Source organism: Onychostoma macrolepis, chromosome 20 (genome assembly GCF_012432095.1).
Source record: "Onychostoma macrolepis isolate SWU-2019 chromosome 20, ASM1243209v1, whole genome shotgun sequence".
Taxonomy (NCBI): domain Eukaryota; kingdom Metazoa; phylum Chordata; class Actinopteri; order Cypriniformes; family Cyprinidae; genus Onychostoma; species Onychostoma macrolepis.
In genome coordinates this window covers 648,934-673,417 of record NC_081174.1, presented here as the reverse complement: position 1 = coordinate 673,417, position 24,484 = coordinate 648,934, and the positions used below count along the sequence as shown (strand labels likewise).

The following is a 24,484-nucleotide window of genomic DNA, read 5'->3' as shown; positions in this document are numbered from 1 at the left end:
ATTCCTTTAATCATTGATCACAAGGAGTAAAACCAAAGAATATATTTCTGATGTGCAGCAAAAGATTGTTGAACTTCACAAATTTAGAAAGTGGCTGTAAGAAAAGTCCCCATTTCCCCCATGAGGGCAATGATTCTCCTCGCTCATCCAAAAACAAATTCCAGCATATTCAGTTGTCAGACACGACTGGAACTTCAAATGGCACTAGCTTCTATGGTCAGATGAAACTAAAAAATCAGCTCTTTAGCAGCAAACACTCAAGATGGGTTTGGTGAACATATGGGATAAAAAGTACCCCATGTGTACAATGAAATATACCGCTGTATTTTTAATGGTGTGGGCCTATATGTCTGCAGGAGGTCATGGACATCTTGTTTAGACACATGGCATCATGGATTCAAATAAATACCAGCATATAAAAAATTTTGTATGCTAGAATTCTTGTAATGGGCCGTGGTTGGATCTTCCAATGATCCACAAACAAACATCAAAAACAACACAAAAATGGGTCACTGAGCACAAAACCAAGCTTCTGCTGGCCATCCCAGTCCTCTGACCTGAACCCTGTAGAACATGAGTGAACTGAAGAGAAGAAGCACCAACATGTAGCTGTGAATCTAAAGGGTCTGGAGTGATTCTGGATGAAGGAATGGTCTCTGATCTCTTGGTTGCAAAAAGTATTGAATGATTAATTGTGGCCAATGTGTAGAAAAACATTTATTTAATTTTTTTAATTCTTATTCTCCAAAGAAAGGTTAGATTAGGTTAGGTAATTTTTTAAATAATTTAAAATAAAAGATCAAAAGGATTAATGATACAGATTTATTTTTACAGCTGCCTTTGATCATATTTACCATGGGTATGAATAATTTTGATCACAACTGTATACATATAATTGGTTTAACCCAATGGTCAAAAACAGATATCCAGTTTTCTTTTTTCACAGTTTCCATCTTGTTAACATTTTAAAGAGTTTAAGCTAAAATAGACCATTGTTGGGATACAAATGCTCCTCCAACATGGTCTATAAAATGAAACTATACAGATAGATATGTTTTTATCTAATGTTTAAATTGAAAGTTGTATGTATGGTCATGTCCATTGATAATTCAAACTAAAAAAAAAAAACACTTGTAAAATGTAATGAAATTTAATTAAAAACTGCAACTTGTAGAAATATAAAAGTTTATATATATATATATATATTTCTACAATCATTTACTAAATCAAGGGTTCAAGGGTGTGATTTCAAAGCGTTACATTACAAATTCACAAAAATGAGAAAGCATGTTTTATGTCAATGTTATACTGGCATCTCCAAAAAAAAAAAAAAAAACTCCCAATAGAGTGTACAAACTCTAAATAATACAAGCTAGTTGCCAAGTAATAAATACTGTTGCTAAGTAATAGCGTTCCACACATTGGTTCTGATGAGCTTCTAAAGCCCACAGCATCCTCATTAGCGGTGGCTAGAGAAATAATGAACCCCACAAGGGACACTAGTAAAGGAAAATTACCTTTCAGATTCAAAAAGCTTTAGGGTTTACCTTCAACCCGGCCAGCCTCAGAACAAATCATCATCTAAATGAAGGCGGCACACTACAAAGGCTCAGACGGACACAAAACAACCCTTCGCTGCGGTCTCAACTGAGCAGAGGACTTTTTTCCATGACAAATAGACATTACAAATTTATTCTTTAATGCTTGCCATTTGACATTGAGAGGAAAAAATTAAAATCCTTCAGCTGGTTGATTGGTGGTTTGTTTTTAATGGCATGTCAGCAACAAGCAGTTGGTTAGATGCTGTTCATATGACACATAAAACAACCTTGTGCTGTACACAAATATTGACAGGGTTCCCCCAGCTTTCGGCCGATACACTTCTGAGACCTTTCCATTCAGTCGATTAAAAATGAATTTACACAAAGATTACACAATGAGTCATAACTAGAAAAATGTATATGACCACACAAATTCCATGAGTTTTAATTTGATTAATTTCCATGATTTTATTCACTTCCAGTCAAGGAAATCACAATTTCAAAATTCACATTAAAAATCATGTATCTCCACAAAGTCATCTACTTGTCAGTTTGGAACATGCTTATACCAAAATGCCTTTCCTTTATTTCCACACTGAAAATAATTGAAAACAGAATAGCTGAGCAATCAACAATAAAATTAAATAGAAAATGGTTAAGTGTAAAACAGATCACAAAGCCAGAAAAAAAAAAAACAAACAAATACAGCACACAAAATCATATTACATTCATGTCATAAAACAGAAGATTGCACATTTTCACCAAATATAGCAGCACCTGACTGATTGAACAAACTTCTATTAAGATCTAAATCCTATAAAAAACATTGTGCAATTAAAGTAGTTTAATATACAGGCTCTGTAAACCTTCTCATCTGTACAATCTTTTACAGCTAAAACATCCTGCGGTTCGAAGAAAGACCAAACATACCACAGCTTGATAAGATTGTACCGTAAGAATTACAAAAGAAGCTTCAGAAATGTCCTCCACTACACCACAGATCGATGCTCCCCGCACACATAAACAGCACTGGGGCGGATACGTCTCTTGGTGTGGCCAGGCAGCTGCGGCAGGAACTTGAAGTACTTGGGCATCAGGTCAAGGCAGGCATCACGGAACTTCTTGATTCGCCAGTAGTAGATGAGAGGATTCAGGGCCGATTTGAGGTAGCAGATCCACAGCAGCCACGTGCTGATCTCAAAAAAGTTCTGCCGGTAGTAGAAGGCGTGACTGAAGGTGGACAGCAGGCTGTAGGTGGCAAACGGAGCCCAGCATGCGGTGAAGACTGAGAACAGAATGAGGATCGTGGTGAAGGCACGTGTTTTGAAGCTCATGTCAACGTTCATCTGAAAGGGCCTCTGCAGACTCATCAGACCCAACTTGCTGGCCTGGCTGAGGCACACCGAGTCAGGGTGGGAGTGGATGCGCAGCGCGTTGTGCCGGAGCGTACTCAAGATGCCCATGAACGTGTACAGCATCACCAGGAATGGTACAAAGAAGAACACCAGCATAATGAGCATCAAGTAAGCATGGTCGCCACGCTCAACCGTGTAGCCAAAAACACACTGCGGTGCTCTGGGGGGAATGTACAGGGCCGGGTGGCCAATGGAAAGCGGGAAAGAAAAGCAGAAAGACAGAGACCACGAGACTGCGATCAACACTTTGGCCCTGCGTGGACTAAGTTTGTCCTGCTTTTGCACGATGATTAGGAAGCGGTCCACGCTGATGATCATCAAAATAGCCACTCCCTCCATCAGGAACATCCAGAAGAACATGGCCGAGACGCGGCAAAACGCCTCTCCGAAGATCCAGCGCGTGGTCACCATTGTGACTAGCGCAAAGGGCATGTTGAGGACCGCTAACATCATATCGGCAAAGGCAAGGCTGGCCAGCAAGATGTTAATAGCGGAACGCATAGCGGCTCTCTGGTAAACCATGAGGCAGACCACCATGTTTCCGAGGAAGGCCAGCAGCAGCACGCAGATGATGACCAGGCCAAAGAACACCTGGAGGGGCAGGTTCAGGCCCTGAACAGGGTCCTGCCAAACAGCTGAAGGCGTTACGTATTCCGATAGCGTCCGGAGCTCTAGCGAGCTGTTGACTTTTGCCGAGGAATTCTCCATGGCTCTTGTACCCGCTGGCTGGGTCAGCACCTTGGGCGTGGGGTACAGGGTGGCGCTAGGCTGCCCTGAAGCCACAGGTGGACTAGTGGAGGAATAAAGCATGCTTCTTTTTGCATTTACATGGTAAAGAGAGCAAGCTCAGCCTCTTGGACAGGTCGCTAGCACACATCTCAGCATGGAGGCAGACCCTGTGGAAGCAGAAAAAAGGAATTAGGAAATCAGTCATGCAAGAATGTCACAAACAATCAGGCTGCAGGATTAAAGCTCAGGGAAAAATCTGAGGAAGCCATATAGATAGCTTTGTTTTTGGCAGAAATTGCCAGCTCGCAGTGATGCTTTGTCTGGGTAAATTGCTAGCAGTGTGAACCCTGCATGTGGGTGATTTTTTGAACCACGCATACACAGTGCAAAAATAAAGATGGTGCCTATGTGAGCTAAATGTACAAATTACACAAGATGGCAACACCTCCCTAGTCCTTTATTGTACAAGTAACAGATGAGAAGGAAACAAAGATTGCCAGATTGTGCGGATCTCTGCCTGATTGGGTGGTTTTGAATTTGATTTAGGGTTGTGGCGATAGATGACGGTATCGTGTATCGATGATAGTCGGAGATATCGCCTGTGGCTGATGCCTTTGACATAGACGATTATTATTATTATTATTAAGTTAGTATTATTATCTAATTACAGTTTTTTACAATCATTTTTGCACTAATATCAGAACCTTCATGTCATTTTTCAAAACTGTAGACACATAATTCACAGCTGATGATCAAAATGCACTTTTTTCAAATGCTTGGATACAATACACATAAACCAAAGATCTTTTGTTCATTGATGTTAAGTTGTGTCACTTTGAACCAGTGATTTTAGTTCAAAGTATTACCATTTCAAAATGCAACTCACGCATTACATCTGAATTTAGTGTTTATTCATTTCATTACAATGATCTAACTATCAGTTGATATAACTTCTCAAAATGCTACGCAACTGTTGCATAACTCTTGAAGCATAGTTTTTATGGAAAATGATGAACAATATTAAATGTTTAGATAATGAAAGCAACTGAGGACTGAGTATGTTCAGGTATGATCAGTTTCAAAGATTCCTGTTGTTGGGAGAAAAAAAAAAATAAAACCCCAAAATTTTTATCTCATTGTGTATTTGTTTTTCCTACAGTAAATGTCTTTTTAGAGGGTGATAGAGCTGGAAGCTGATGACCCCCCCTGATGATTGATTTTGCTATGGGGCGCATAGCAAAATCAGTGCAACGGGCCCAGAATTCCTCGCAACTGACAGCAATCATGGTTTCAGGCCCATCCACAGTTTATCACCTTATATTTACCCCCATACTCCCCTTTCCTTACTGTAACCCGACTGAGGGGTTTTTCTCCACATGGCCTCACAAACAAGTCTCTCTTCTCCAAACCATAGATGATGCCTGCAATGATATCACAGGAGACCAATGTCAGGCCTGGATTTGCCATACCAGAAGAGTTTTTGCAAGATGTTTAACTAATTAAAAAACATCCATTATGATGTGGATGAGAATCTGTGGCCAAACCCACAAGACAGGGTTGAAAAAAAAAAAATAGAAGAGCAGTGAGGAACTGACTTTTCTAATCTTTTTTTTTTCTTATTTAAAGTTTTTTTTAACCTGTTGCGAGTTGATTATTTCATCAATAATTTTCAGTTGTTTAATGATTCCAGTGTCTGTACTTTTCTCTCTAGTCTATTACAATGATGCAGGAATGTGTAGAATCATAATGAAAGCTGAATCATGCGTTTTGAACAACTATATTTAATGATTGTATTAACAACTAAACAGTGAAACTATGGGTATCTTGTGTGTGTGGGTGATCTAAAGTAATGTTCCTATGATATTTCATAATAAATTAGTTTTTTGAACCAATGCTTCTGCAAATGCAAGGCTTCTTTAAAGATATGACACGCAATATACAACGTTTTGACCACTGGACAGCCTGTGTTACAAATAATGACTGTTTTGAGTTTTGGGTCTAGAGTTTTGAAAAATGACATGAAGGTTCTGTTACTAGTGCAAAAATTATTGTAAAAAAAAAAAACCCTGTAATATTAGGGCTTATTTGTTCCATTATATTTCTTTTTACACGTTTTTACAAGGTTACGCGTTATAACTAATCACACACAATTCTGTTGAGCTTATGAATTTGATGGCCAATCAGAGGCATTCAGATGAGTTTTGTTGTTCAACACTTGCTGACTGAATTCTGCTCTCTCGCGAATTCTCTCATCATAAACAAAGTGCAGATGTACGTGCGATGTATGAGAGATAGCTCCACTGATGTCAATGGTGTTCTCTGATAATATAAAAAGTTCTTTGTTTTCTGTAGCTGCAAAACTGAGGAAACATAAGCATTATAATTAGTGACTTACAATGTTTTGTTTGTACCTAACATGATCACAATTTAATAAAAACATTGTATGACGAGACATTCATATGCTACTTGACTATATAATGTGTGGTTTACACTAAAATACTGCTTTTAGCCTCACCCTGGAGTTGGTTCACTCTCCCGCTATGAAACTAAGTAAATAATTAAATAAATCAGCATGATATTGTGTATCGGTGATCTCATAGGCTGACTGTGGAGCATATCAACACTAATTTGATTGTGGGTGGGTGTACAAAATTTGGGTCCAGTTTTTTTACCATTTACATTTTATAGGCAAATTGGTTAACAAACAAAACCCAAGTGTGCATGTACTCCATCCAATCAGTCATCATGACGTTACCAAACACACTCAATGCAGAGTTGGCTGCTGCTGGTGTTGATGCTGATGAGCCCATACTTTTAGCTATTTTTAGCCACTTTTATCAAGAGCGATAGCAGGCAGACGTGATGATTCATGAGTGACATGTTTTTAGTGCGATAAGGGATCAGATTTTGCACTAATTGCATTGCTTATTCTGATAACTTACGCTGGGAATTCTCCACCACCACAAAAGTTTAGAAGTCAAAGGCTGTGTCCTAAATCAACTCCCATACCTTAACAGTGCAGTAATTGAGGGGACAGTCATTTGTAGCGATATCCAATACCATAGTGGATAAAATACCCATCACAAATGAATTCCCGCCCTTCTGGTGAACTCAGTGTCCGAATTTGTCCACTCGAAGGACAGAATGAAAATGAGTGACTGATCTTACTAAACTAATGTAGGGAACAGTGAATGTAGGTACAGGGGACTATTTCAGACAGGCCCGAAGTAACCACTGAAGCACTTGTATAGGTTGGCTGACAGTTAACTAACTGTGCTAAGGCTGTTAAAAGCAAATTCAGTTGTGTAAGACAAACCACAATAGACTATGTCCAGACTGATACATTCTTTTAAATATTCACACTGGACAAAACAACCACTTTTCCTAATGTTATAACCCAACTGTACAACAGTTAACCAACCCAGAAGGATTACGGTTCACCTATGAAAACAATTAATTTTATAATTTTACTCTTCCATTAATAATAAAAAATGCTTTCTGAAAAAAAAAAAAAAATACTCTTTTCCTAGGTGTATAAAATAGAAGTAGACAGAAGTGCAAGAAGTAGTCTATTGCCTGGTACAACTGATTCAGAGTAATAGAAAATGCTAACATTTACCTTGTTGGCTTGTTCTTTTACAATGGCCAGTGTGTACTGTTAATTTGTTTTCTGTTTGTTCATGTCACCTTTATTTTATTTATATAGCGCTTTTAACAATACAGATTGTGTCAAAGCACTTAACAGTATCAAATTGGAGGATAGAGTGTCAGTAATGTATAATAAGATTAAACACTCAATTTTCAGTTAAAGGCATTTCATTATTGAATTCAGAGATGTCATTGTCTAGCTGTTTAGTTTAAATAGTTTCTGTGCAATCAAATCGGCGATAATCGCTAGAAATGAAGTGTCCCCAACTGAGCAAGCCAGAGGCGACAGCGGCAAGGAACCAAAACTCCCTCTGTGACAGAATGGAGAAAAAAACCTTGGGAGAAACCGGGATCAGTCGGGGGGCCAGTTCTCCTCTGACCAGACGAAACCCGCAGTTCAAAAGTTTATTTCTATTTTTTATTTTGTTGCAATTTCTAACAATAATTCATGCATTTATTTGGTAAAGTACTGAAGTATTAAACTAAAAAAAATCCCTTATTCCTCCCACCCTTGTTATGCAGAATGAGAGAATAAAGCAGTTTTTTTTTTTCAATCAACTTTTTATTTATTTTCAAGTTTGCAGGCATTTTAATTATAAACATTCCCACTATAAAAATGCTGTAGTTTTATCCATGTTGTTCAGGAATAATAGTTGCTAACTCTGGAAAAGTTAGGAGAATTCTGATATTAGACTATGAAACAACACCAATGTCTATGGTAATATCCCAAACCGTAAAACGTCCATAAACTCTATAATTCAAATAATGCAAGTTTACACACACATGCACACACACACAAAAAGGTTTTATGAAATGATAAACTTGTATTTCAGCCTAATAAATGATTATGTGTGTTAATTAGTCTAAACAAAAACAGCAGATGAGCTGAATGAAAATCCACTGACAGTAGATGGTGCTTATGGAGAAGCAGAAATACAGTTGTTACCCCGTACACAAATAAGTACTGTGCTTATAACACAACTTTATTGGGCATCATATGGAGGTTAAGAAAGTGAAGTTGAAAATGAAGTCGTTATTCATAATATCTTCTTTTGTGTCCTGCAGTTTACAATGGATGATTTGTGTTCTTAAGCAGAACATTAGGTAAAGACTGGAGGGGGGAAAAATGTATCACAGCCATCAGTGTCCTATTACGATAGCCACAACAGGAAAATAAAATTCCAAAGTTCAAAAATGAAAAGTATTAATAATAATCAGAATAAACTGTTTTTGCCAAATATAGTTCATTTGTAGCTAACTAAAGCCTGATTGCAGTTGCCAAGCAACGTAGGCACATTTATATAGAATAGCCAACATAAAACACAGATTCTGACTCTAAATTTTGTATTGAATGAACTGTTTTAGAATGCTACATTTCAAATGTAACAGGCTAAAATAAAAGTGTCTGGACTTGCTTTTCATTATCCTGCCAACCTACAGCACGTGACAGTAACAGACGTATTCTCAGAAAAACACCATTAGAAAATGTGGGCACATCATTTTCTTTATGGTATCGACTAACTTCTTTGATATATGTAAATATTAAACTGTATCCAAGTTTTTATCTGTCTTTTTCCTATGACAATTTGAAAAGATCGGGCCCAGTTGATGGTGGAGATCAACAGCCCTGGATTAAAATGTACATTTTAACTAGAGAACAAAGAGAGCGTATTATCTTGCAACCTGTCAAAAGGTTCCTCTAGAAAGGCAAGGTGCCACTTTGCCCAAAACAATGAGAGAAAAAGGCAATGGTGTTTAGACACTTTATCGCTAAAGATACTCACCCACCCATATGCAAGCACCCATGCATACACAATTATCTTCATACACGCACACATATGTTGTCAAAAAACATAATTTAGCATGATTTATAAGCTGTTTTCCTCATGGGAACAAAAAAAAAAATATCCCCATAACGTCAAAAAAAATCGGGTTTTACCAAATGCCCCCACAACGTTTGGTTTATCTGGGTTAAATCATAGGAATCACATTATAAAAGGTAGCTTGTTTTGCTTGTTTAAAAGCACAAGTCAAACTGAAGTGGAAAGCATCTTGTAGACTAGAGACTATCAGTGGTACAGTATAAGCCGAAACCATAGTGACAGCAGAGACAACCTGGTACTGTCATGTACACTGAATAGTTGTGGATCCTAGCAACAGGAATAAAATGATTAAGTGTCTCTTCATCTATGCTTGGAGATTGTTTCCATCCATTCTGAACCACAATCACTTCAAGAGGCCTCAACAGTAGTTCAAGACGGTTTGAAAATTCCTCTATTTCTATAATCAGACAGAAAAGGCCTGGGCTAGAAGATACTAAATGATAAAGCCCATTGAATTCCAGATACTTATGGACCAAAGACTCTCATCTCAGATGAACAGGTTGCAGAACACGGGAAAAATAAGATTCTTACAAATCTTATGAATTGAGTTTTGTTGCAATATTATATTTATCCAGTGAAAATCTTCCCTGCAATAATTTAATTAATAAATATTAATTTTTAAAATTTTATTTATAAATATCCCTCAAAACAGAACGGATCTGGAAGATTCGCCTTGAAAGTGGATCAATTGATTTAAAATGGAGGAAAGTGTAGAGAACATCACAACGATATTAATCTTACATATTGCTTTCTAAACACAATAATTAAATAAGCTGGTGTTTTACCTTGATTCTCCTCTGTGGCTTTTTTGAAATATATGATGCGGCATCAGTCACATCTTTATACGCTTAGACTCAGATACACATCCTTCTCTCGCCAGATGTTTGAAGCTCCGACATCCCGCATTTCCACGAAAATATGCGTCCATCCGTGAGATCTATTTCTTCGAGTAATGGTGTAAAACCAGGCTGAAAAACACTAAACGTGTCAAAAACATAAAAAATAAATAAAAAAAAACATCAGAGTTTTGCCTGTTTTGAGGATCGATCTGAAAACCCCCGTTGCAAAACAGATGTTTAACCTCGTAATTATCTAAAAGAAAAAAAAAACCCTGCGCTAAACAGACTTAAAACATAGCTGTTTTGTCGAGTGCAAACGCTCATTTTAAACGGAGAGGAATGCATGATACATTTTGTACCCGCTTCTCGTTTCCCAAATGCATCCCAAACACACCGTGTCGCTCGTGCTGTCCGCATTCACCGAGTACCGCGTCACTCAAAGTGAACCAATTAAATTTCAGTGCCGGATTTGATTTACACACTGTTAACCAATGAAAATGCAGGAGTCGCCAGCTGGAGTTTTCACTGTGGCCAATCATCGATGTCGGTGCAGCTGCGTCTGGTTGCGGGATGGGAACGAATCAAGAGACCGCTGTAGTACTGCGGTCAGCAGTGAGTTTGAAATATTAAACACAATGAAATTAACAACAGAAAGAGAACGCTAAAGTTTTGATATAGTGAGAAGAGAAATGAAGTCTTCTGAAACTTCGAATGAACTGAACCCAATGGTTCACTCGACCTGAGCACGCTGAGGACATCTGCTGGTTCGAGCGTGTAAATCCGGGACAGACCGCAAAATACACTCATCTCGAGATATCAAAAGACAGAAAAAAATAAAATCTACAATTGGCCCATGTCTCCCCTATTAAACTAATGCATGATACATCTGAAAAGAATTGAGTTTAACATAATATTCATTATTTAATTCATAATAAACCACTAAAATTCAACAAATCACACAAAATTAATTCAAAACTCACATCACATTGATAATAACAACTGGGAGCGCAAAGAAGTATTGATGAAAAATGGCAGAGAGTAACTGTATAAACGTGGACCACAAAACCAGTCGTAAGTAGCACAGTTATACAGGTATTAGCCAAAAATCAGTGTTGGGGAGTAACTGTAATTAGTTACAGTTACTAAGAAAAAATGTGTAATTAAATTACAGTTACTTAAGAAAATGTTAAGGATTACAAAGGGGTTACGGTCTCTTTTTTTTTTTTTTTCACACGCACTCCCACATACAGATTTAATTAATTTCTTTCATAAATTGCAGTGACTGCTCTAAAATATGAAACACCAATGTTTCAGAAGTTTATAACATGCTTATCCGATAACTCTTATATTTCCTATATGGGTTTATGTATATGCTTTATTTGTTTTTAAGATTAACTGTTTTTTTTCTAAGGCATTGTTAGATTCCAGTGTTTCCCTTCATAGCTATGCAAATATTTGATTTCAAAAACAGTATCATAGCTGTTGAACTGTATCTAGTTATGATTTTAAATCTGTATTTAACCTTGGAATGATTTTAAAGTAAGTCTGATTTTGTGGTGGCTGTACTTCAAAGGGGACATCGGATGCCCATTTTCCACAAGTTGGTATGATTCTTTAGGGTCTTCTTGAAATGGTCTCAGTGGTCATGAAAAACAACACCCTTTTTACTTTGTCAAAAACAGCTCTGTTCACAGCAACTCGTTTGGCTGCAAAACTCTTTACATGCTAATGACCTCTGCTCACTCCGCCCCTCTCTTCTGTGGAAGAGCAAAGGCGATTCGCAAATAATCATAAAAAATATAAAGTGTGAGACTTACTACTTCTGGAGGTGCAGCTGGATCATGAACAATGAGTACTGATCCATCCTTGAGTTTTAACTTTTTAACAAAACCTGCCTTGAATTGTCCCTCATTCAGAAAACAGTCTGGAGCAAAATTATTTGCGCAGCCAGACATAAATAAATTTAGTGAAAGTGAAGTGTGGCCAAGTATGATGACCCATACTTGTGCTCTGCATTTAACCCATCCAAGTATGTATATACACACACACACACACACACACACACAAGTAGGCAGCCATATTGCTGCGGTGCCCAGGGAGCAGTTGGGGGCTCGGTGCCTTGCTCAAGGGTCTCACCTCAGTCGTGGTATTGAAGGTGGAGGAGAGCACTGGTTATTCACTCCAAAATCAAAATGGCTTGACTGAGACTGTTTAGGTTTTTGGGGGATTTAAAAAAGGGCTTTTTATCATGTTAAAATTTTTATCATTGTAGGGTGGTTGTGTCCACACACTGCCAAGACACATTTATATGCAAATGAAGATATTTTTCATCCAATGTCTCCTTTAAAATTAAAATATTATAAATGTTAATTCAAGTGATGAAGGATTTCAAAAGTCTGACAGTAATCAGTGTTGAGTACTACTGTAAGGTTAACCCTGCCTGGTTTACATGTTTGAAAGTGATTAACAGTTGAAAACATTAGGAATTTTGTAAAGTAATCAATAAAGTAATCAGTTACATTACTTTAATAAAGTAATTGAAAAGTTACACTACTTATTACATTTTAAGTAGGGTAACTTGTAATAGGTTACAGATTACATTTCCAAAGTAACCTTCCCAACACTGCTAAAAATACATTGTATGGGTCAAAATTATCGATTTTTCTTTTATGCCAAAAATCATTAGGACATTAAGTAAAGATCATGTTCCATGAAGTTATTTTGTAAATTTCCCTCAGATTCCAGATTTTCAAATAGTTGATATCCTAATAAACCATACATCAATGGAAAGCTTATTTATTCAGCTTTCAGATGATGTATAAATCTTAATTTTAAAAAAATCGACCCAAATTACTAGTTTTGTGGTCCAGGGTCACAAATGTATGAAAAATAAAGTTATATTCAGTACACTGGATCAAAATGATCAATGCAGGGGCAACTGATTTATTGTCAGTGAAAACAGATGCAAACAGCAGTGTTCACATAAACATAAGGCAGCATTTCTGATCTGATTGACATAAGATTTCCAGTCCACCTTATCTTAGTTAAGTTATTACTACAATACATGTTGGACATGCCATGCTTTAAACGAGACAACAAATGAATAAATAATTATGACAGGCCCTTCAAAAACAAATAATACAAACACACTACAAGCAACATGTCAAAACACATGTCTTTAGATACTGTGCGTGTTTCAGAGACGGCTCGAGTCTGTATGCAACAGTGTTCATACGTGCCAAGAATCCTTAATCTGCTTAGTCTCCTCTGTTTTTGGTGGAATGATTTTGACGTCAAAGGGAAAAAAGAATTCTGTCAGCGCTTTGGCATCTTTTGGGTCCAGAGAGTACTCCTGTGCCAGCTTCTCTGGAGTCCATGTTTTAGGCAAGCGTTTGTGATTGTTCAGGGCAGTTAAAGCTTCCACAAGCGACAGTTTGCCTTTGGGAACATCAGTGACATCACAGAAACCATAGGGGTCGCCCGGTAGACTGTACTTCAGCACCCTGCGCTGCGTCTCCTCCTCGACCTTCTTAACCACAGGAACTGCTTCAGCCTACAGCACACAGAGCACAGACAGTCAGCCACACCAGCAGAGGGCAGTGCACACCACCTCTTTTTTAAACTGTAATTTAAAGCAAACAGCACACCCAAACATGCAAAATGATTCATAGACAGTGTTGGGGAAAGTCAATTTTAAAAGTAATTCATTACAATATTGTGTTGCTCCCTAAAAAAAGAAACAAACTGCATTACTTTTCATAAAAAGTAACTAAGTAATGCAATTAGTTACTTTTTCTCATCTGAGCTGGGCTTGCTTGTTTGTTTTTAATATGTAACATTTTTTTAAATAAAATTGGCAAACGTAAAAGTCCTTTTGCACCTTTTCACAAAGTGAATTGAATAAGACTCAGGCTGAAGGAAATGAAAGTTCATGTTCATGTCTTTACAGTAGAGGGCGCAGCTCAAACAAACCTATTGGCTGCCCTGCCATTAAAGGGTTACTCCACCCCAAATTGAAAACTGTGTCATTAATCGTTCCAATGTCTTTCCAAACCCGTAAAAGCTTTGTTCGTCTTCGGAAAACAATTTAAGATATTTTGGATGAAAACCGGGAGGCTTGTTACTGTCCCACACTGTCAAAGCCCAGAAAAGTATGAACAACATCGTCAGAATAGTCCATCTGCCATCAGTGGTTCAACCGTAACATTATGAAGCTACGAAAATAGATTTTGTACACAAAGAAAACAAAAATAACAACTTTATTCAACAATTTGTCGTCTCTGCGTCAGGGTAGCGCCATTTTGGAGAATATCCGCTGGATGCAAACTGCGTACGCTGTTCTGTGTCAGCCGCACCACATGGCTTCATAACGTTACGGTTGAACTGCTGATGGCAGATGGATTATTTTGACAATATCTTTCATACTTTTCTGGGTCTTGACAGTGTCATTTACTTGGCAGTCAATGGGACAGTCACAAGCCTCCCGGTTCTCATCCAAAATATCTTAAATTGTGTTCCGAAGACGAACGAAGCTTTTACGGGTTTGGAACGACATGTACCCCCATGTCGATTAATAACAAAAATGTTCATTTTGGGGTGGAGTATCCCTTTAAGAACAGGACGCATGAGAAGAAGGTTCTACACCATAAATAGTGTTGGGGAAAGTTACTTTTAAAAGTAATGCATTACAATAATGAGTTACTCCCTAAAAAAAATCCATTACTTAGTTACTTTTTATGGAAAGTAATGCGATTACTTTTTCTTATCTGAGCTGGGCTTGCTTTTATGTTTTTAATATTAAAAAGTAATATGTTTGGCATATGTTAAAGTCCTTTCACACCAAAGTGAAATGAATAAGCCTGAGGCTGAAGGACATGTAAATTCAATTAACATATTTAATTATTGCAGTTTTGCGTCATATCCTGAGTTTGCATTTCAGTTTTTATTCATTTTGAGGAATACTAAATCTGTTTTTGTGCAAGTGAGATGAGTAAATGCATGTTCATATTTAGTCTAGAACTACAGTAACCATCATTTACATTTACACATTGCCCACAAATGCCTCTGCAATTACTGCAGATTTTTCTCAACATGGGAACAGGAGAGCTGTTAGTCAATAAATGGGAAAACAAAGTAACTGCCATTACTTATTTGAAAAGGTAACTCTGATATTTTCTTGTAATTTATTTTCTTGTAATTTGTTACTTTGCTTAATAAAAAAAGTCATCTGATCACATTACTTGCAATGCATTACCCCCAACACTGTTCATAGACACAGTGTGTTTCTAAGCCTAGTTTCTAAGTTGTCTAAAAAACATGGACTCTTTCTTAACACAGTCTATTGATTTAATATAACAGGCGTGATTTTTTACAGCACCTACTGCAGTGCAATCTGTCTGGCAGTAAGCCGCACATTATGAGTGGCATTTCAAGAGGATAATCAAGCGCAAAAAGACTTGGATCACATATATGCACACCCTTCGCATTTCACCTAAACATCTTAGAGACCTACTGTCTACTGCATAAAAATAATTCATAAATGTCATATTTTCTGCATGCAATCAGTGCAGATTGACAATGCTTTGAGTTTAAATCAATGAATAGTTCCCATCCAGGATTATGATTGGTTGAGCCACAGTAATATTTCAGACATACAATATCTCTATACAGTAATATTTTTATGTTTTCTATTTGACATAATGTTAACTAGTGACACCATGCTAGACTATTGTAAACAATTCTTTTATAATTCTTACTAAATATCAAGTTGTGACATTCAGAGTAAATAAAATGAACACCCACCAAGCACCAAATGGAGGTACTTTTCTATACGGCCTGTAAATTTCTCAGTACGAAGCATTTGAAAATGGCCACAGAGGAAACTGAAGTGGGAAAAATGCACGACCTAAGTTGTCCGAAGCACGAGAGCACTTTGAATGAAACGCTTCAAAGAGGCTCAGACGCACGTGGGCGGCCGCTGCAGGTGCTGACCGACTGCTTGTGTTTTTAATGCACTTGAGATATGTTTTTCCATATTTTACTGTTATAAGTCTGTACTTTGTAAATGTTATGAATTGAAAGTCAAGTGCACATTTGCATTTTGCAAAAACAAGTGAGTTGCTGTTACTTCAAAGACGAATCAACCGCACGAGCGCACCAGAGAAAGAAGCAAAATAATGTATTTTTCTCTAATACACATAGGCCACAATTATTGGACCCCTTTTATTCAATACTTTTTGCAACCTCCACTTGCTAATCTCTTAAAATGCCTGATGAAGTTGGAGAAAACCTCTTCATTATTGCCTTTATGGTGGAAATGGGAATTTTCAATTTTCTTTCAGGCAATTTCTATTTTGTGAAGGACAGCAATCTTTTGCTGCACATCAGATGCATATTATTTGGTTTTACTCTTTGCAACAGATGGAATTGTTTGGACCCACCGTTTCTATTCCAACGTGCCAACTTAATAAATATGAATTAATGCATCTTGTTGATACCGCAGTAATTGCTGCTGACTTTAATTGGTCTGTTGGTCAAAAGATCCTAAAATTCACACCTGAGGAACTGGATCTTTAGACTCCACATAAACGTCCTTGAGCATCGCCAGCAGAGGATCATTCTTCTGGTGAATCTCTTCTGCCATAGAAACACATATGTCAGATCAGTTTTATTTTGGAAATAATTCATTGCCAAAAGTATGTAGACATGCTCTTTATGAGTCTGGCTTTTGGCACAGCTGTCTATGGACATCTCTGGATCTACATCAGAGTGCAAGGTATAAAAGGCATTGAAAACAAGTTTAAAAACAATGTGTCATACACGACATGGCCTCGCTGTGATCAAAAAACTAAAGTAGACGAACAATATGAAAAGACAAGAATATAAATGAAACTGCATTATGGCATACAGTGTGCTTATTTATAGTGTTTTCTTACAAACAGCAACTTCACTTCGATTGCATGTTTTATGAAAGCACGATCAATTTATTTTCATTACATAACATTACTAATAGTTCAGATATGTTGTCTCTATATATTCAAGGACATAAATAGAAATTAAAGGACAGATATCACAGCTTCCATTAGGGGCTGTCATTATATGACAAGCATTAAGATGTGTTGTCACTGGACTATTCACTGTTCATTAACACCATCACATAAATAGAATTGGAATTAAAATGTTAAGTTAAAGAACGAATTGTAATGTCCCCTCATCGCTGTGATAAACCATATGTATTCTAAAAGACACGAGGTATGATCCTTCACCACTAGAAGGTTCTTCATGATGTAATGTCAGTAATCTCGCTGTTAGCCGGCTCTAACACGCCTTCTCACCCGCAATGCCTTCTTGTGGAGTACTGCTTGATGCTGGATGCCGTGGTGCTGCTTTAGGTTTTGTCTTGCTTATTTCTCGGTGAGCGCGATTCTCTATATTAAAGTTTCTAATCAGGCGTGTTACTCTTGAGCCCATGTTTGAAATCTCTACGCAGAGGACATTCCTCTTCTTCTGTTAAATGCACCAGCAGGCATTAGCCGCTCATCACTGCCCCCGACTGGCCGCTTCTCCGGCCGACACGCCAAGATTTGTTTGTTTGTTTCTTAAAATATAAGCAACGTTTTGTTTCATTACAAATATGATATGTATAAAACAACATATGAGACATAGAATAGAAAAGGAATATAGTTTGAACAATCTGGTCTTGACACACACACACACACACACACACAAAACAATGTTTAGATGTTGAATATGAAACAATTCTTTACAATACCTCAGACCTGCTGTTTGATGAAAAATGCAGAGAATTTTTGGGAATCATGGTTGTATAGTCCAGTTTTAATTTCACACATTACGGTGATTTCCAGATTAACAGTTTCTCTGAATTCTTTGATATGAGTTTGTTTCCTCTTTAAAAATAAAAATAAATAAAAAAAATAGTTTAAGTGCAAGTGACATGACATGTGGCCAAGTATGGTAACCCATACTCAGAATTAATGCTCTGCATTTATCCCATCCTAAGCGCACACACACTGAACACACACCCAAGAGCAGTGGGCAGCCATTTAGGGGTTCAGTGCCTTGCTCAAGGGCACCTCAGTTGTGGTGTTGAAGGTGGAAGAGAGCACTGGACATTCACTCCCCCCACCTACAACCCACAACCTTTGGGTTACGACTCTCTAACCATTAGGCAACGACTGCCCACTTTAACGTGGGTTTGTGCATTTGTGTCATCTAAAAAGCATGGTTCTTTAAAGGAAGTAACAGTTCTATTTAGATCCATATGTGACCTTGGACCACAAAACCAGTCATAAGGGCCAATTTTTGAAAATTTAGAGTTATACATCATCTGAAAGCTGAATAAATAAGCTTTCCATTGCTGCATGTTTTGTTAAGACAATATTTGGCCGAGATACAACTATTTGAAAATCTGGAACCTGAGCATGCCAAAAAAATCTAAATATTAAGAAAATCGCCTTTAAAGTTGTCCAAATGAAGTTCTTATCAATGTATATTTCTAATCAAAAATTAAGTTTTTGTATATTAACGGTAGGAAATTTACAAAATATCTTCATGGAACATGATCTTTACTTAATATCCTAATGAATTTTGGTATAAAAGAAAAAAATAATAATTTTGACCCATACAATGTTGGCTATTGCTACAAATATACCTGTGCTACTTATGACTGGTTTTGTGGTCCAGGGTCACATATTGTCCTGAAGAACTGTGTTTTTTGTGTTAAGAGATTAGGGTTCTTTATTACCTTTTTTACTCATTATTGAATTTCTGGAGCTCAGCTACACTCTCAGAAATAAAGGTACAAAAGCTGTCACTGGGGCTGTACCTTTTCAAAAGGTACATGTTTGTACCTAAAGGGTCCATTTTGGTACTTTAAAAGGTACATATTAGTACTTAAAGTCTACAAATAGGCACAAAAGTCTACCTTTTGAAAAGGTACTGCCCCAGTGACAGCTTTTGTACCTTTATTTCTGAGAGTGTATACAGTCAAACAGGCAAATGATTTCTTTCTTAAAATGACTCCAAATTTAACTGAACTGTAACTGATTATAACATGTAACTTAACTGCAACTGATTTCCTATCAATCATGTTCTGCTCATTTGAGGATAGAATCCATATCGTTAGAGTTTTAAATTATGACTTGGTTTAAGGCATGCCAAGTCACATGCACTAGCACTTTTTACTTTTAACATTGTGGAAGCTATCTGGGCCTTCATAAGCATAACTGTTTTAAACAAATGGAAAAGACACATTGTAAAACATATATTTGTGTATTTCCGCCCAAAAGCTGTCACACCTGACCCCACGACCTCGTCATCTGTAGAAAGAAACTGGCATCAAAGAGGACTGTGAAGATATTTCACTGGAACTTGATTGCATTGTCTTCATTGCATTTATTTTGTTTCATTTCTTTATGTATCTATTCATGTTCAGTGTTAGTTATCATTTATTTATTCAGCTAAAAACAGCACTGTCATTTTTTTGCTACAATTTCCCATGCCATCTTATTTACGTTGCTTAGCCATTTTTTAAGCAAAACCCTAACAGATATTATAAGGCTAGATAGAGGGTCTAATTCATTATATAATATAATAATAATAATGAAAAGTCCTATATAGCATTTTCAAAGCATGATTCTTAATGGAGCCTTGTAAAAAGGGTTCTGCTATTGTTATGTTTAGAACCATTTTCCATGTACTGTACTATTAACATTTCATATTTAAATATTTAAGTGAATGTAGCCATCTCATGATCTCAGGATTCATTTGAATGAATTTTAAAAGGCTTTTTACTTACTTTCGTGTTTGTTTGCCATTTCCATTTAGAGTCAGTGGTTAAGATTTGTTCAGCTCCATCACGGATCACACACACAATGAAAAATCAGTTGCCACATTCAATTTTTAAGCTGAATCAAGTTAGCAATGACCCTGAGTTCATGCAGAGGATGAATGGAACCAGCTTCATCTGGCTAACCATCTCCTGTCTTCTGTTTGTCCAGCTTCACCTGCTTGTTCTGCTCTGCCACGTCTTCTGCTCCACTAGCTTCCCAGTATCTTACATATTACGTTTGGTTTAGAGTTAGTTGTGTGTACAGTAATTATGCATCATTTATTGTTATTAATACAATTGTATGCAACATGTAACAAAGACACTGTAAAGTGTTACCTTTTATAGTCACTTCTTTTGTCAAGCAACAGTAAATGTGACCACAGCTTTGGTCAGATCTTTTGTATGTTTCCTAAGCAGCGTAGAGTGGCATCTACGCTAATGTTAACACTTTTGTCTCTTTTGTTATCCTGAGGACAGCAGTACTTCTGTATGCAGCCAGACATTCTGCTTCCCCCATTATGGAATAATTTTCTAGCAGCTCTCTAATAAAAATACTAGGAGGTGATCCACACTCTTAAAAATAAAGGTGCTTCACGATGCCGTAGAAGAACCTTTTTGTCTGAGTGTTTCACAAAAGGTTCTTTGTGGAGAAAGAAGGTTCTTCAGGTTATAAAAAGGTAAGAAAGAGATGGTTCTTTAAAGAACCTTTGACTGAATGGCTCTTTGTGGAACCAAAAATGGTTCTTCTATGGCATCGCTGTGAAGAACCTTATTTTTAAGAGTGCATACGACCAAAATCTCAAATGACAAAATGAGTAATTAGTATACGTGCCACTATTTTATGTAGATTTTTTTTTTAAACAACCGTAAAAGCTTGTGTTGATAATGAATTTTTAACTTATTTTCTGCCGAGTTCAGTACACAACCAATGGCAAAAATAAGCTCAACACAGAAACTCTACTTGCTTAAGGGCATAGTGTGAATGCTGCAACCTGTTAAAATAAGCAGAAAAATAAATATGCAGCGTGAAACCGCCTTAGCTTTTAAAGAGGGATTTAATTGGTCATAAGAAAGAGGAGTAAAGCTTGTAAAGAGTGTAAAATATTGTATTTTTTATTTCCAAATGGGAAATGTTAACAAAATGGCATGTTAAAAAAATGGGAATGGCAATTTTTGAGGCAATTACTGACACTTATAATACTGTTAAACCAAATGAAATGCAGATGAGGGGTTTTAAAGACGTTCTGATGAGCACTGTACAAATGGTACTTTGGAGTGTTCCCTTGAGCCAAATCCAAGCAGTTCCATGTAGATTTATGCTCGATTAAATCAAATACATTGAAACAAATACATTTTAAAAGTGTCCTCCATGAAGAACAGAATAAACGGCACATAGGGGCCAGTTGTCATGAAGGGCAAATGGAACCTGATCTGATTTGAATGAGGCTGTGTCCGAAACCAAAGACCTCTGCTTTGCTTTCTCGCTGCCCAGTCAGTCAATGACTTAACAAACCACATTTCTGAAAACTGCTTTCAGACGGGCTTCCAAGGCACCATTATGTCATGTCAAATTCAAAGAAACAAATTCAAGAGCGTATCCTCAGCAGGACAACTTTGTACATTACTTAGACCTGAACAGTAGTAGTACCTTAAAGGTACATATTACTACTTTAAGATACTAAAACACACCTTTTAGAGGAAGATAAGGTACAAAGTTGTTGTTTTGAGGGTACTGCCACAGTGACATGCTGTTGTACCCCAAAAATGTCCTATTTTATATTAACTTTTTTTCTGACAATAGCTAACTTTTGATTTTAGCTAACTTTACCTTTGACTTAGTCGCAAGATTCTCTTTAAACGTTTGCTCCTCCATGACAGTAGTTGACCTGAAAGAGAAAACTGATAGTAGAAACAGTTTCTGAGATGTTCCCTTGCATTCACTCTGAGAATGAAATGTGTACTACAGTAGCTACAGTATATCCGCAAACACATACAAGTATGTTTCATCCCCTAGAAAACAGGATGTTGGATTTAAACATTTCTTGGTAACTTCCTTTTGAGTACTGAATGCAAGGTTAAATTTTTTTTTTTTTTTTTTTTTTGGGCACAGCCTAAGTATAGGTAAAAAGAAAAAAACTAAACATCCATACTCAGAAATAGCTGGAAAACTAAACACAATGCATTTTCTCTGTGGAGATATGCTGATGTATGGCAGTCTTTAACATTTGGCTAGAAATACAAAAATGTACAATATGTGTAAAATAATTTTTTGTTACATTAGGTTAACGTAACCATTTGGAGAGGACGTCAGTTCAATTTAGTATCTTAAGCAACGTAAAATAAATCAAGAAATAAATTAAAGAAATTGTAAGAAACCAATTTCCTCTGCAGGTTGAGATATTTTAAAACCACTAGAATAATAAAGACTCTGAATTTGGAATTCCTCCATTTGGAACATGATCTCGTCAGCAGAGGAGATCATTCTCAAATTCAGCACTCGTATAAACCCTTCATAGATGTCTGCCTTCATGGAGAACGGGTTCCTCAACGCAACCAAAACTGCTTCTTTGCAAAGCAACACAAAAAGATGAGCAGGGATAACAAAACGAAAAACCTGAATGAAAACAAATTGAAAAATAAACCTTAAACAAGCATCTCGTATTTACACTGAATACAGGCATCATTTCATATCATTATAATGGTTATGGCCACAACTTTTCCACGTCCTCCCCCTTCCAACTTTACCCACAATTCCCCCTGTTCGCTCGTGTTTACACCCCTCAAGTGGCAAGTCTGTGCAAACGGTTCAGTCTTCAGTCGACTATAGGGTGTGTGGAGCCGCAGGGGAGTAACAGGAGCTTAGGTGAACTCGTGAAGCTGTACATGCCTCCGGTCTGGAGGGAGTCGAGGCCACTTGAGACGGCCCGGGGAGGATGAGATCAGGGTGAGCCCAGGAGGCTGGGATTAGAGGTTGTCTCCGGGCTGATATTGAGGTTCGGTTGCGGTGAAGTAATCCTCGAGGAAGGCCTGCAGGTACTCGAAGGTGGGCCGCTCTTCTGCGTCCTTCTTCCAGCACTGAACCATCAGCTCGTGTAGAGAGCTCGGGCAGTCCTGGGGAGACGGCATCCGGTAGCCACGCTCCACTTGTTCCAGTACCTCTCTGTTATTCATCCCTAGCAAAAATGACGCAAGAGTTTTAGCACAACAATACTGTCAGCATGTTCATCTCAGAGATTTCATGGGTGCCATCCAGGAAGACAAAGCTATAATGGAGTTTTCTTTAAGCAGGTTCTCAAGGTACACTGCCCAAATTTGATCAAACTCATTTGCTTGTAACTATTTAGACCTTGATTAGCTTGTTCTTGGATTATGGCAGGAGCTAAACTCTGAAGGAAAGTGGAACTTGAGGGCCGGAGCTGAGAACACTTGCTATAAAATTTACTTTAGCTAAATATATATAATGAACAATACGCCATTTTCAGCTATCTGTCTTCATTTGGAAATCCCAGGGTTTCTCACTCACAGTAAATAAATACTAAGCTGTGCAATTTCTGGAAAACGAGACAAAAATTGCTAAAGAAAATTGTTGTTGTTATTATTGGAATCACTTTTGTTTAGGTACCAATTCTCACTATTAACTAGTTGTTTATTAGCACACATATTACTAGCACATTGGCTGATTGTTATTACGTATAAAACACATATTAATGCCTTATTCTGCTTATCATATTTTAGATCCCTTAATCCCCATACCTAAACTTAATAACTACTTTACTAACTATTAATAAGCAGCAATTCAGGAGTTTACTGAGGCAAAAGTCATAATAGTTTACAGTGAGAAGGGATCCACAAACTAAAGTGCGACCTGATTTCTATTATTATTTTTGCTATGTATATACATAACTCATAAAATTCATTCCACTAAATTTCATAAAAATCTTGTTTCTCATTATTTTAAACTAAAGAAATCGTCACCCGCTCCAAGACATGGTAGCGGTGTCTCATTTGTGAAGGAACTGATTATTTTCAGTGAACCTTTTAAATTGATTCGCAAGTCGCACTGAATGATAGGACAATCTCTGACTGAAGGATTAATTTGCGAAGTGGACTGATCTGATTGCAGCTGTTTTCGAAGTCAACAACTCACTGATTCAATGAACCGGTCAGAGCGAGTCTTCATGTCTAACTCAAAATGAGCCAGGAACTGGGAGATTCTCGGAGGTACTAATGCCGAAATTTAGTATTGAGCGCCTCAAATGATGCCAACCCTCAGACAACATACAAAACCAAGTTTTGCTATAAGTTTGATTGCAACATATAATCATTGCTGTTAATAGTGTTCACCATCTTTTTGATTACATGACATTAACTAACTGCTTGATTTCTACCGTACATTTCTGCCATATGGACATCAACTTGAGATAGTCACCACTGATAAGCTACTACTAATATAATGTACACTCTAAAAAATTTTGGGTTATTTTTTTAACCCAAACACTGGGTTCAGCTTGTTGGGTCATTTTATTGGGTTATTTTAACGCTGGGTAATTTTTTTCTACCTAACCGCTGGGTTGACCCT

The 24,484-nt window shown here is 37.2% G+C and overlaps 3 protein-coding genes across 11 annotated transcripts in view; all 3 read right to left on the bottom strand.

Moving 5' to 3' along the window:
- Nucleotides 1-1,810: 1,810 nt before the first annotated feature.
- Nucleotides 1,811-10,472, bottom strand: gpr63 (G protein-coupled receptor 63). 4 transcript variants are annotated; one of them, XM_058755912.1, is made up of 3 exons: nt 10,002-10,466; nt 5,011-5,106; nt 1,811-3,852 (listed from the first exon to the last, which is right to left on the bottom strand). In XM_058755912.1, exon 3 carries the CDS (start codon nt 3,764-3,766, stop codon nt 2,531-2,533), a length of 1,236 nt encoding a protein of 411 aa, XP_058611895.1. In that variant the 5' UTR covers nt 3,767-3,852; nt 5,011-5,106; nt 10,002-10,466; the 3' UTR covers nt 1,811-2,530. The 4 variants fall into 4 exon arrangements, with proteins under 4 accessions (XP_058611895.1, XP_058611894.1, XP_058611893.1 ...); XM_058755911.1 differs by lacking the exon at nt 5,011-5,106 and having other exon boundaries at nt 1,812-3,852; nt 10,002-10,184; nt 10,450-10,472; XM_058755910.1 differs by lacking the exon at nt 5,011-5,106 and having other exon boundaries at nt 1,812-3,852; nt 10,002-10,184; nt 10,415-10,458.
- Nucleotides 10,473-12,980: 2,508 nt separating this feature from the next.
- Nucleotides 12,981-17,602, bottom strand: ndufaf4 (NADH:ubiquinone oxidoreductase complex assembly factor 4). Of its 2 annotated transcripts, none has more exons than XM_058755979.1 (3): nt 17,390-17,602; nt 16,612-16,688; nt 12,981-13,608 (listed from the first exon to the last, which is right to left on the bottom strand). In XM_058755979.1, exons 1-3 carry the CDS (start codon nt 17,523-17,525, stop codon nt 13,285-13,287), a joined length of 537 nt encoding a protein of 178 aa, XP_058611962.1. In that variant the 5' UTR covers nt 17,526-17,602; the 3' UTR covers nt 12,981-13,284. The 2 variants fall into 2 exon arrangements, with proteins under 2 accessions (XP_058611962.1, XP_058611961.1); XM_058755978.1 differs by having other exon boundaries at nt 16,612-16,691; nt 17,390-17,596.
- Nucleotides 17,603-20,990: 3,388 nt separating this feature from the next.
- The window catches only part of fynb (FYN proto-oncogene, Src family tyrosine kinase b), a 64,324-nt gene continuing 60,830 nt past the window's right edge, over nt 20,991-24,484 (bottom strand). For all 5 annotated transcript variants that reach the window (XM_058755159.1, XM_058755158.1, XM_058755157.1 and 2 more), the window contains one exon: nt 20,991-23,078. In XM_058755159.1, the coding sequence (XP_058611142.1) occupies nt 22,870-23,078 (209 nt within the window). In that variant the 3' untranslated portion in view covers nt 20,991-22,869. The remainder of the gene's footprint in view (nt 23,079-24,484) is intronic.

Excerpts from the sequence above, each read along its gene's own strand:
- gpr63 (XM_058755911.1), bottom strand. The coding sequence starts at position 3,766 with ATGCTTTATTCCTCCACTAGTCCACCTGTGGCTTCAGGGCAGCCTAGC.
- ndufaf4 (XM_058755978.1), bottom strand. The coding sequence starts at position 17,525 with ATGGGCTCAAGAGTAACACGCCTGATTAGAAACTTTAATATAGAGAAT. Across the intron at positions 16,692-17,389 it reads TCCACAAGAAGGCATTGCGG|AAGAGATTCACCAGAAGAAT; the intron begins GTGAGAAGGCGT and ends TTTCTATGGCAG. Across the intron at positions 13,609-16,611 it reads CTAAAGATCCAGTTCCTCAG|GCTGAAGCAGTTCCTGTGGT; the intron begins GTGTGAATTTTA and ends TGTGTGCTGTAG.